Source organism: Camelus ferus, chromosome 32, assembly GCF_009834535.1.
Source record: "Camelus ferus isolate YT-003-E chromosome 32, BCGSAC_Cfer_1.0, whole genome shotgun sequence".
Classification (NCBI taxonomy): domain Eukaryota; kingdom Metazoa; phylum Chordata; class Mammalia; order Artiodactyla; family Camelidae; genus Camelus; species Camelus ferus.
In genome coordinates, this window is record NC_045727.1 from 9,552,090 (window position 1) to 9,565,022 (window position 12,933).

At 51.3% G+C, this 12,933-nt stretch overlaps 2 protein-coding genes across 25 annotated transcripts in view; one reads left to right on the forward strand and one right to left on the reverse strand.

Moving 5' to 3' along the window:
- Window positions 1-561: 561 nt before the first annotated feature.
- The window catches only part of LOC116660938 (translation initiation factor IF-2-like), a 41,282-nt gene continuing 28,910 nt past the window's right edge, over window positions 562-12,933 (reverse strand). For 4 of the 24 annotated variants that reach the window (XR_004316628.1, XR_004316627.1, XR_004316622.1 and 1 more), the window contains exons 9-10: window positions 7,644-7,836; window positions 573-2,127 (exon numbers count right to left, since the gene is read on the reverse strand). Coding sequence is in view for 2 of the 24 variants with exons in the window: in XM_032471617.1 (XP_032327508.1) it covers window positions 1,953-2,127; window positions 7,644-7,836 (368 nt within the window). In the remaining 22 variants the exon portion in view is untranslated. Of the gene's footprint in view, window positions 2,128-5,962; window positions 7,837-8,328; window positions 9,680-10,922; window positions 10,960-12,508; window positions 12,750-12,933 lie in introns of those variants that run through there. The other 20 variants (XR_004316631.1, XR_004316630.1, XR_004316629.1 and 17 more) reach the window with 12 other exon arrangements.
- LOC116660940 lies at window positions 3,244-4,439 on the forward strand. Its single transcript, XM_032471619.1, has 2 exons — window positions 3,244-3,531; window positions 3,570-4,439. The coding sequence occupies exons 1-2, from the start codon at window positions 3,281-3,283 to the stop codon at window positions 4,003-4,005; spliced, it is 687 nt and encodes a 228-aa protein (XP_032327510.1). The 5' UTR covers window positions 3,244-3,280; the 3' UTR covers window positions 4,006-4,439.

Sequence of the window (12,933 nt, forward strand, 5' to 3'; positions counted from 1 at the left end):
TCACGCACTCCCCTTCCTTCCTCCCCCAGCCCCTGACAACCCCAAGTCCTCTTCCTCTCTAGGGTCTTTACCTCTCCTGGGTGTTCCCTATGAGTGAAACCATAGGAAAGGTGGTGTTTTATGCCTGCCCACATGGTTTAAGCAGGGGCTGGTGAAATCTTTTCTTTTCACTTGAAATAGCATTTTCCACTTTTTAACTTTTCCTCCCTCCAGGAACTTTCCTAACAACATACCCCAAACAGGCTTGCACACACGTCTTTGTCTTAGGATCTGCTTCTGGGGGAGCTCAGCCTGAGACAATCCCCCAGAGCTTATCACAGCACTCACGTATTAATGCTGGATTTTTTGATTTCTTCTCTATGTATTATCTCATTGATGAAGTCACAAGTGATTTTCAGGGAAGGGAACTACACTTATTGCATCATCAGTTTTCCTCACCGTCTGCAGAGCAGCACAGAATTTTATGTAGGAGTGGGCTGTGAGTCAACTCCAGTTCCAACGTTTTTCCACTATGTTGCAAGTTTTCATTTCTACCACCTGGATTTTAGGAAATGGGGACACTCATGCATTTACTAAAAAGCATGTAAAGTATGTAAATACCCATCATATAAGGGATGTCATTGGAGCCCAAGCTCTGCTTTTCGATGTACATCATTTTTTGTACATATCCACCAAAGGGGAGGTCAGCTGGGAGAAGGCAGCCTATGCTGTCGGAAGCCAATGATTGAACATAACATGCAGGCTTATCCTCTTGAAGCAGAAGCTTTGAAGGGTATGTGGCTGTTATTTATCGCAGTTCACAATGTCATAGGGTCAGAGGGACCTCAGGACCATCTGGCACCTGAACTTCTATCCAGTTGGTAATTTGCAAGGAGGTCAAGATAGTCTTAACATTTCAAGTAAGAAAGTGAAAACACCTTGGTAAACCAGTGAAGAAATAACCAAGTGGAAAAGAGTCTCCCATCAGAGTTATGCCCATTTTCCTGGATCCTCTGTGTGTTAAGATCTTTATGCTTTGGAGATGGACGACCTGGGCCCCACCTCCATCACCAGTAATTTGTATTTGAAAAGTCACTCCTCTTCCAACCTCAGCTTCCTTATCTGTCAAATGGAAAACAGTAAAGGCAGCAACTTCATAAAGGGGTTGTGAGGGTTAGAGTAAATGAAGGAATTACTGAGTATCGTGCCCAGCATGTTGTCGGCACCTCCAAGCCTCACTGCCGTCATCATCCCGTCAGGGCCCCGCAGCGTCCGCATGACGGGGGGGGGGTAGCGCCCACGGCGTGTTTAACAGTGCCCGCTGAGTGAACAGATGCTCTGGTTCACCAGGAGTGTGCTTGCGTGGGGAGCGGCAGGTCTTCTGGACCCTTTGAGAACCTGACAAAGTGTGGCCGCTGGACCTCTGACCCATCTTCTCTCTGTGTAACTTTATGAACTCCGATCACTGGGTCCATCTTAAGCAAAACTCTAAAGCTGATGATGTTTGGGGGGGTTCACTCCTTTTCCCTGGAGTCGAAGCTCCTCCCACCCTCTCCCAGTGCTTCCTTCTTAATGAACATTTCCTTTCAACTGAGACTTGCCTTGGTTACTATCTCAATGGAAATGTCTCACCATTCAGTCACACTAAAGAGTTAAGTATGTTTGCATCTGGTCAGCCCTCAGTGTCTTAATCCAAAAGAACATGTCTTACTGTGTAATTTCATGCTTTGGGGAAATTGGGTGAGCAGGCATGTGGACGTTCATGGGTGAGCTTGATCCCAGTCTTCAAATCAGCAGCAGGACACGTGGAGGTGACATCAGGGAACCCAGCGGTTCTCGTGTTTATCCATCACTGTCCTGGGTTGAACAGTGTCTTCCCAAGAGTCACATCGTATTTAAAAAGACAGTCTTTGCAGATATAATTAGGATGTAAGTTAAAATGAGGCCATACTGGGCTAGGGTGGGCCCTTAATTCAACCACTGGTGTCTTTATAAGAGAACAGAGACTGATGCACAGACACATGGGGAAGAGAGGCCAGGAAGACAGGTGGATGAGAGTTACTGTCCACATCAAGGAGTGATTCTCCCCAAGTCCCCAGAGATGACGCGACTCCGATGACCCCACGCTGCTGGATTCTGGGTTCAGGACTGTGAGAGAAATGAATTTGTGCTGTTTTAAGCCCCCTAGTTGGTTATAACTTGTTAAGGCAGCCCTAGGGAACGAATGTGAACATCTACTAAGTACTAGATGTGAAACAGGAGCCTGGAAAAACACTAATAACTGGCCACGAACACTGAGCGTTTGACAACATGGTGAATAACAAGGAGCAGTGGGCACCTGAGCCCCCTTCCCGCAGCCCTGGGAGGCTGAGCAGATCTGAAATTTACCTTCCTCTCCCAGGTGCCACAAGGTGGGTGGTACAGACATCATTTTGTTACACAGAGCAGCTGCTGAGCTAAGCTGTGCTGAGCATCGCGGCCTGGATCACGAGTGGGGCAGACAGTGTGACCAGTGACACAACATGGGGGGACACTTCACAAGACATCACTACCCATGGTGACCTATGTAATGAAGTGCTCAAGGTCGCACTACATTCCGAAGTACACTTGACTGAGATTTAGGTGAGAAACCAGGGCCGGGATCACTGGACTGCACATCTGTGTCCCCCCCAAAATCCATATGCAAAACCTTAATTCCCAGGTGATGATGTTTGGAGGTGGGGCATTTGGGAGGTGATCAGGGCATGAGGGGGATCTCTCCTGACTCAGATTATGAAGGAGATCCCTCTTCCACTTCACCACAAAAACCACACAGTGAAAAGTGGGCGACTGGGAACCAGGACCTGGGCCTCCTCCAACAACCAACCTGTTGAAGCATTGATCTCAGACTCCTGTCCTCCAGAACCAGGAGGAATACACGTCTTATTGAGTCTCCCACGCTGTGGGGTTGAGAGATACGCGGTTACGTTTTAATGTCTACACATCGCTCAGCCTGTCCCCCTTCACTGAGGGATCCCCCCATGCCCAGAGTGCACTGGCTACCTCAGCTGAACTCCCCCTGACACATCACATCTCACCCCTCACCTTGCAGGGGCAGGGTGGTCCAGGCTCCCATCACCATGTGACAGCCACCAGGCAGGGATCCCGGGCAGAGTGCAGGCGGGCAGGGCTGGAGGCATTTCCACCTCCCACCTGGGTGCCCTGCCCCGCTGTGCCCAGGGCCTCCATCTGAGGCGACGGGACAGGGTGGTCCCGGGCTTGCACACTGCTCGCTCACTCGCCAGTGGGCTTTGGATGGTCGATGGCGCTGCCAGAGGGGAGGGTGCAGCCGAGCCCCGGGATGGACAGCAGGCAGCCACAGAGGCCGTGGGGGACGGGGGCTGCCCTGGGAGAGCCTTGCTCCCATCTATCCTACGGCCTGGCCTGGGGGCAGCCTTGCTGCCCCAGCTTCCTGGAAAGCGCTTCTCCCTGTCAGTCTGCTCCTGACAGGCAGGCGGGGTGCAATCGGCGGGGTGTGATCAGCGGGCCGAGTGGGCAGGACTGGGGCTGCCCCTGCTAGAGCAGGGATTTTCTCCCATTTCCTGCTGTCGCTGCCCCTATCCAGCACACTCACTGCACCGCTGCCCGCCTCTCAGGAGCAGGCTGACTGAGGACAAGCCTCCAGCGAACCTGGGGCAGCAGAGGCCGCCCCCGGGCCAGGCCACAGGGGAGACGGGAGCAAACCCACAGGCTGGCACAGGGCAGACCCCCTTCTCCTGCCACCTCAGCTGCCACCTCTGCAGTCTTCCCCACTCCCTGACCGAACCGCGCAGGCTTCCAGGGAGGAGGCTGACCTACACATGTCAGTCCTGCAAACCTGGGGCAGCAGAGGCTGCCCCCAAGCCAGGCCCCTGGGGAGATGGGAGTACACACAAGGGCTTGCACAGGGCAGCCCCACTCCCGCCACCGCTGCCGCTGCCCATGCCCCCTGACCGAACCATGCCAGCCTCCTGGGAGCACACTGACCTAAAGACGTGGGTGCGGTGAACCTGGAGCGGCAGAGGACACCCCCAGGTCAGGCCACGGGAGAGATGGGAGCAAACGACTGGCTCCCAAGGGGCAGCCACCCCCTCCTCCCGCCAAGGCTACCTCTGCGACCTTCCTCCCAAGCCCCCTGACCACACTGAGCCCGCGGTCTTACCAAAGCGGGTAGAGATGGAACGTATCTCAACATAATAAAAGCTGTTTATGACAAACCTACAGCCAGCATGATACTCTTCAGTGAAAAGCCGAAAGCCTTTCCGCTAAACTCTGGAACGACACAAGGACGGCCTCTCTCACCACTTCGATTCCACACAGTAAGCAGTGGAAGTCCTAGCCATAGCAATTAGACAGCAAAAACAAATAAAAGGGATCTAAATGGGAAGAGAAGAGGTAAAATTGTCATCCTATGCGGATGACATGCTAAAACTACATATAAAAAGTCCTAAAGCCTCCGCAGAAAAACAACGAGAGCTAATCAAACAATTCAGCCAGGTAGCAGAAGATAGTATCAACAGATAGAAATCTGTGGCATTTCTTTACACGAAAGTGATAATCCCTTTTAAAACCGCACCCATAAATTAAAACACAGGAATACATCTGGCCCAGGAAGTGAAAGACTTCCGTGAGAAGACCTACAAAACCCTGACTAAGGAAACTAAAGAGCACTTAAAGAAACGGAAAGACATCCCGTGTTCCTGCATTGCAAGAATTAATAATGTCAAAATGGCCACGCTGCCCAGAGCGATCTACAGATTCAATGCGACCCCTATCACATTACCCAGGACGTTTTTTCACAGAACTACAACAAACCATCCTAAAATTTATACGGAATCACAGAAGACCCGGAATTACCAAAGCATCACTCAAGAAAAAGAACGAAGCTGGAGGAATAGCCCTCCCAGGCTTCAGACAACACTACAGAGATACAATCAAAACAGCAATGCTATTGGTACACAAACAGACACACAGGATCAATGCAACAGGATAGAAAGTCCAGAGACAAACCCACGCATGTATAGTCAATTAGCCCATGACGAAGGAGGCAAGAATACACAGCGGAGGAAAGACAGTCTCTTCAATAAGTGGTGCTGGGAAAACTGGGAAGCAACCTGTAAAAGACTGAAATTAGAACATCCTCCAACACCATGTACGAAAATAAACCCAAAATTGATTAAAGACCTCAATTCAAGACCAGGTACTGTACAACTCCTAGGGGAAACACAGGCCCAACACTCGCGGACATAACATTAATGCAATGTATTTTTGAACCAGCTCCTGGACTACTGGAAATAAAACCAAAAATAAACAAGTGGCATCTAATTAAACCCAAAGGCTTCTGCACAACTACAGATACCACCCACGAAACGGAAAGACAACCTACGGGATGGGAGAAAACCTTTGCAAATGATGTGACTGACAGGAGACTCATTTCCAAAACATACAAACAGCTCACACACCTTAATATCAAAGAAACAAGCAACCCAATCCAAAAACGGGCAGGAGACCTAAACAAACAAACAATTCTCCACAGAAGACACTCAAATGGCCAATAGGGCACATGAAAAAAAATGCTCAGCATCGCTCACTGTCAGAGAAATGCAGATCAAAACTACAATGTGATATCGCCTTACACCAGCCAGGATGGCCATCACTGAGAAGTCTACAAGTGACAGATGCTGAAGAGGGTGTGGAGAAAAGGGAATCCTGCAACACTGTGGGTGGGAGTGTAGACTGGTGCAGCCACGATGGACGACAGTACGGAGGTTCCTCAAAAACATGAACATAAACCTACCATGTGATCCAGCAATCCCACTCCTGGGAACATATCCGGAGAAAAATAAAATTCAAAAAGACACGTGCACCCCAGTGTTCACAGCAGCACTCTTTACGACAGCCAAGACATGGAAACAACCCAAATGTCCATCAACAGTTCCCTAGACAAAGAAACTGTGGTACATATATATATACAATGGGACAGCACTCAGCCATAAAACAAGAATAGAATCACGCCACTTGCAGCAACATGGATGGACCTGAAGATTGTCATTCTAAGTGAAGGGGACCAGAAAGAGAAAGAAAAATGCCCTATGACATCATTTATACGAGGAACCCAAAAAACAATAACAGTAATAATAAGGCCACAAATGCACTGATTTTCATTTTGATTTCTTCACTGTGTGTGAGCACATCTGACTGTCCTTTATGGTCGTATTACCGCATTCTGTTGATTCTTATTTTGTAGTTGGCTTTATTCCGCTGATAACTATGTAAGTTTAAACACCTAATCTCTTCTTAAAACAGTAAGGAGAACACTTATGGAAACTAAAAATATTACAGTATACTGTATATACATATCTACGTGCAATAGAATGTCTATGTGCGGTCAAACTGTAGTAATTCTACCTAATAAAACTGGAAAAGTTGGAGGCGGACAGACATACAGATCAAGGGAACAGAACAGAGTCCAGAGAGAAAACCCACAAACTTCTGGTCAATTAATCTTTGACAAAGGAGGCAGGAAGAACACACAGTGGAGGAAAGACGGTCTCTTCAGCAAATGACGCAGGGGAAACTGGACAGCTGCACGGAAATCAGTGAAGTTGGGACACTCCCTCACACCGTACACAAAAACAAATTCAAACTCGCTTAAGGACTTGAACATAAGACAAGACACTACACGCCTCTCAGAAGAACACGTAGGCAAAACATCTGACACACACGTCAGCAATGCTCTCCTAGGGCAGTCCACCCCAGCAAACAGACACCAAGGCACAAATACACAAACCAATGAGTCAAGGTGAATTTATCAGGTTTTGCACAGCAAAGGAAACCATAAGCAACACAAAAGGACAACCTACGAGATGGGAGAAAATTTTGCAAAAGATGAGACTGACAAGGGGTTACTTTCCAGAATATATAAACAGCTCATACAACACACCTTTTCTCCAATGGACACATACAAATGACCAATAGGCATGTGAAAAAACCCTCAGTATCATTAATTACCAGACAAATGCAAATCAAAACTACAACGAAGTATGTCACCTCACACCAGTCAGAAATGCCGATATTCAAAAGTCCACAAAGGAGAAATGCTAGAGAGGCTGCGGAGAAAGGGGAACCCTCCTACACTGCCGGTAGGAATGCAGTTTCATGCAGCCATTGTGGGAAACAGTAGGGAGATTCCTCAAAAGACTAAAGATAGACTTGTCAAAAGCTTTTGATCTCGGTGGCAGGGCGACCAGCTCCCAAAGGCCCAGGCCTCACCCCTTATTCTGCCCCATGTCAACTGTGAAGCAGAAGGTCCCAGGTGGCCTCCACTGGCCAGGCTGGTCCACCTACACAGGAAGGCCATGACCTGAGGGCCAGGGGGAGGTGCTCCCTGGCTGTCCAGCCACGTCCCACCTCCAGGATTTGCACCCCCTTTCCCAAACCCAGGTATAAGTGGCAGCAAAGACTACTAATGTGGGGGGTGGGGCACCACGAACCAGGGTGGGGGACCGGACCTGCTTCAGGGTCCTAACAGGACATGTGGCCTGGATCTCACCCACGCACCCCTCCCTGTGCGCCTCCCCAACTGCACAGCCCAGCCCTCACTCACTGGCTCCCAGACCGGCACGCCCCCACCAGCGCCCCCTTACCTGACTGGTGAAGGCAGCAGAGGCGACAGAAAGTGGCGGCCCAGACCCCAGGCCGTGTTCCTCCTTGTGTAGCTGGTCCAGGAGAATCGGGCTCCCGCCCAGCTCCCACTGCTCTGGGCGGGCTCAGACGTCCAGGCTTGCATACCTGCCCCGCCTCTGCTAGACCACAGAGGGGAAGCTTGGGCTGTGGTTCCTGCAATGTGAGACAAGGAGAGTGGGGCTGGGTGGGGCCGGGTGGGGAGGGGTGGTGGGGAGGGCCGGATACCTCCAGGACCCCAGCCCCAGTGCCCCCACCCCACCACAGACTGGGTCCTGATACTCAACCAGCACCACCACGGGCCCTGGACCAGGCCACACTCCCCCACCCCACCCCCCTGCTTGCAGTCCCCCACCCAGTCACTACCTCCCCACCTCTGGCCAGGCCTGGTACCCGACCTGGACCCCCAAGACAAAGCTCCTTCTCCTTACCCTGAGGTCCCCGCCCTCACACTCCCCACAAACCAAGCTGACCCCTCATGCCCCACTCAGGGTCCCCCCCACCATCTCAAGATGATCCCCTTCACTCCTCACCCTGGGATGACCACCCACCCCTCAGCTGGGTCCCCCTACTCCCAGCAGCCCTTCACCCCTCAGCCTTTCCCCCCTTCACCCCGAGTGCACCCCTAATCTAAGCTGACCCCTTCACCTCTCACCCCTCGCGGGCGGGGCAATCCAGGCTCCAATCACCATGGTGACAGCCACCAGACAAGGATCCTGAGCATGTACGGGCACTCAGTCAGCTGTCCCAGGCTCAGGGGCATGGGCAGGTGGGGCTGGAGGCAGCTGCAGTTCCTCAGCTTGCAAAGCACTTCTCCCTGTCAGCCTGCTCCTGGGAGGCAGGCGGGGGGCTATCTAGGGGACTCGGCAGTGGCAACAGCAGGATTGGGGCTGCCACATGCTAGAGCAGGTATCTGCTCCCATTTCTCGCTGTCACTGCTGCAGTCCCCAAACACTGAATGCACAGTGCCCACCTCTCAGGAGCAGGCTGACTGAGGACAAGCCTCCAGGGAACCTGGGGCAGCAGAGGCCACCACCAGGCCAGGCCCCTGGGAAGATGGGAGCAAACCCACAGGGAGGCACAGGGCAGCCCCCTTCTCCCACCACTGAAGCTGCCACCTCTGCAGTCTTCCTCGCTCCCTGACCAAACTTCACAGGCCTCCAGAGAGCAGGCTGACCTACACATGTGAGTCCTGCAAACCTGGGGCAGCAGAGGCTGCCCCCAGGTCAGGCCACAGGGGAGATGGCACTAAATTCAAGGGCTTGCAGGGGGAAGCCACTCTCCCACCACCCCCGTCCCCTGACCACACCATGCCAGCCTCCTAGGAGGCGACTGACCTAAAGACAAGGGTCCAGTGAACCTGGGGCGGCAGAGGCCACTCCCAGCCCTGGCCACAGGGGAGATGGGAGCAAACGACTGGCTCCTGAGGGGCAGCCCCTCTTCTCCCACTGCTGCCATTACCTCTGCTACCATTATCCCAGCACCCTGAATGCACTGAGCCATGGTCTTACCAAAGTGGGTATACAGGAAACATATCTCAACATAATAAAAGCTATTTATAATAAACCCACAGCCAGCATACTACTCTAACAAAATACTCTACCAAGATAAGCTGAAAACCTTTCCACTAAAATCTTGAACAAGACAAAGATGCCCACTCTCCCCACTTGTATTCAATATAGTATTGGAAGTCCTAGCCAGAGCAATTAGACAACAAAAAGAAATAAAAGGGATCTAAATAGGAAGAGAAGAGGTAAAACTGTCATATATGTGGGCAACATGATACTATCTATAGAAAACCCTAAAGGCTCCAAACAAAAACAACGAGAGCTAATAAAACAATTCAGCAAGGTAGCAGGACTCAACATCTACATACAGAAACCAGTGACATTCCTTACACGAAAGGAATAATTCCTTTTAAAACTGCATTCAAAAAAATAAAATACTTAGCAATAAATCTGACCCAGGAAGTGAAAGACATATAGAGACCTACAAAACACTAAGGAAATTAAAGAAGACCTAAAGAAATGGAAGGATATCCCATGTTCTTGCATTGGAAGAATTAATATGGTTAAAATGGCCATACTACCCAAAGCAATCTACAGATTTAATGTGATCCCTATCAAATTAGCCAGGACATTTTTCACAGAATTAGAACAAATCATCCTAAAATTTATATGGATCACAAAAGACCCAGAATTACCAAAGCATTGCTGAAGAAAAAGAATAAAGCTGGAGGAATAACCCTCCCAGACTTCAACAATACTACAGAGCTACAATCAAAACAGCATGTACTGATACAAAAACAGACATATGGGATCCATGGAACAGAACAGAGAGCCCAGAAGTAAACCCACAAACTTCTAGTCAATTAATTGACTAAGGAAGCAAGAATACACAATGGAGTAAAGACAGTCTCTTCAGCCAGTCGAGTAGGGAAAACTGGACAGCTGCATGTAAATCAATGAAGTTAGAATACTCCCTCATATTATACACAAAAATAAATTCAAAATGGCTTAAAGACTTAAACATGTCTTTAGAAACATGTCTTCTAAGACTGTAAACCTCTTAGAAGAAAACAAAGGCAACACATTATCGGACATACATCTCAGCAAGATTCTCCTAGGGCAGTCTACCCAAGCAATAGAAATAAAAGCACAAATGAAGAAACAAATGGGACCTAACTAAGCTTATTTACAAGCTTTTGCACAGCAAAGAAAACCATAAGCAAAACAAAACGACAAACTACAGAATGGGAGAAAATATTTGTAAATGATTCAACTGACAAAGGCTTAATTTCCAGATTACATAATCACCTCATAAAGCTTAATAACAAAAAACAAAGAACCCAATCCAAAACAAAAAACAAAGAACCCAATCCAAAAATGGGCAGAAGATCTAAACAAGCATTTCTCCAATGAAGACATACAAATGACCGATAGGCACATGAAAAAATGCTCAGTATCACTAATTATCAGAGAAATGCAAATCAAAACTACAACGAGGTATCTCCTCACACCAGTCAGAATGTCCATCACTCAAAAGTTCATGAAGATAAATGCTGGAGAGGGTGTGGAGAAAAGGGAACCCTCTTATACTGCTGATGGGAATATAGTTTGGTGTAGCCATTACAGGAAACAGTATGGAAATTCCTCAAAAACCTAAAAATAGACTTACCCTATGATTCAGCAATTCCATTTCTGCTGTATATCTGAAGGGAACTCAAATACAAAAAGATACCTGCACCACTATATACAATAGCCAAGACATGGAAGCAACCTAACTGAATTTTCAGCAACACATGACTGGATAAACATGTGGTATATTTATACAATGAAATACTGCTCTGCCATTAAAAAGGATAAAATAATGCCATTTGCAGCAACATGGTTTAACCTAGAGATCATCATTCTAAGTGAAGTGAGCCAGAAACAAAGAAAAATACTGTATGATATCAGTCCTATGTGCAATCTAAAAAAAAGACACTATGAACTTACCTACAAAACAGAAGCAGACTTGCAGACTTAGTAACCGATCTTACGGTTACCAGGGAAAAGGGGTGGGAAAGGATAAATGTGGAAGTTTGAGATTTACAAATGTTAGTCACAGAAACCTACGTTCATTATCTGGTAATAACCTCTAATGGAAAAGCCACTACAGCCACCAACTGAGGAAGCAAGAGAAGAAAGGTGAGTGAGTTATCCTGGGCTATAGCCCAGTCCTCCTAAAGTCCTGGCCCGCTGCTGACGCTGCCCCCTGACCACACGGCGCCCTCCTCCCAGGAGCAGATTGACGTGAAGACACGCGTCCTGCCAACCTGGTGCAGCACAAGCCGCCCCCAGGACAGGCCCCCGGGGAGATGGGAGCAAGTCCACCTGCCCCCCGGAGGCAGGCCCCCTCCCCGCCGCCGCCCCCTAACCTAACCGCACCGCGCCTGCTTCCTGGGAGCCCAGTGTCCTGGAAAGCAGGGTCCCGTGAACCTGCAGCAGCGGCGAGGAGAGGGGCGCTACCCCTCGTGAGCTGGGCGATTTGCCCCCATCTCCCCTGAGGCATGGCCTGGGGGAGGCCTCTGCTGCCACAGGCACATCCCCAGGTCAGCCTGCTCCCTGGAGGGGGACGCGATGTGGTTGGAGCAGCGGCTGCAGTGGGTTAGGGGTCTGACCCTGCAAGCCTGTGGATTTGCCTCAAACTCCCCCGCCACCTGCCCTGGGCTCAGCCTCTGCTGCCCCAGGTTCGCGGGACTCAGGTTACAGGTCAGCCTGCTCCTGGAAGGCAGGCGCCATGCAGTCGTCAGAGGGCTACCGAAGTGATGGCGGGATTGGGGCTGCCCCGTGCGAGCGCGGGGATTTTCTCCCATTTCCCGCTGTCGCTGCTGCCACCCCCGCACACTGACCGCACCGCGCCCGCCTCCCAGGAGCGGACTGACCCATCACCTGCGACTCGCGAAACTGGGGCAGCAGAGGCCGCCCTCAGGCCGCGGGGGAGATGGGAGCAAATTCACAGGATCCCAGGGACAGACCCCTCTCCCCGTTGCCGCCGATGATGATGCTGCCGCCGCCGGCCCCGCACCCTGACTGCACCGCGTCTGCCTCCCAGGGGCAGGCTGACCGCCAGATGTGCACCCTGCGAACACGGGCAAGCAGAGGCCATCCCAGTCCGGGCTGCGGGGGAATGGGGAAGAAAATCCAGGGCTTGCACAGGGCAGCCCTCACGCCACCGAGCCACCGCCGGGACCCGCGACAGCAACGCATCCGCCTCCCAGGAGCTGGCCGTGGCCTGAGGGCCAGTCAGAGATGCTCCCTGGCCGTCCAGAACCCTCTCAACTTACGGAGCTGCACCTGCTTTCCCAAACCCGGGTATAAGAGGCAGCGAAGACGCGGCATTCAGGGACGACTAATGTGGGGAGGCGGGGGGTCACCACGAACCATGGCGGCGGCCCCGGACCCGCCTCAGGGCCCTAACGGGAGGCGCGGCCTGGGCCTCACCTCCGCACCCCTCCCTGTGCGCCTCCCCCGCTGCACAGCCCAGGCCTCACCCGCTGGCTCCCCGACCTGCGCGCCCCCACCAGCACCCCCTTACCTGCCTGGCGGCGTGAGCGGAGGCGAAGGCTCGCGGCGGCCCAGACCCCAGGCCAGTTTCCTCCTCCGGGAGCTGGTCCAGGAGCACAGGGCTCCCGCCCAGCATCCCCCGTGCTCTGGGCGCGCTCCCGCGTCCAAGGGCGTGCGCGCCCCTTCGCCTCCGGCCCTCAGCTGG

Bases quoted from the DNA above. Each gene is read 5' to 3' on its own strand.
- LOC116660940 (XM_032471619.1), top strand. From the start codon at position 3,281: ATGGCGCTGCCAGAGGGGAGGGTGCAGCCGAGCCCCGGGATGGACAGC. The intron at 3,532-3,569 runs CTGCTAGAGCAG...TTCCTGCTGTCG, and splicing joins GGGCAGGACTGGGGCTGCCC to CTGCCCCTATCCAGCACACT.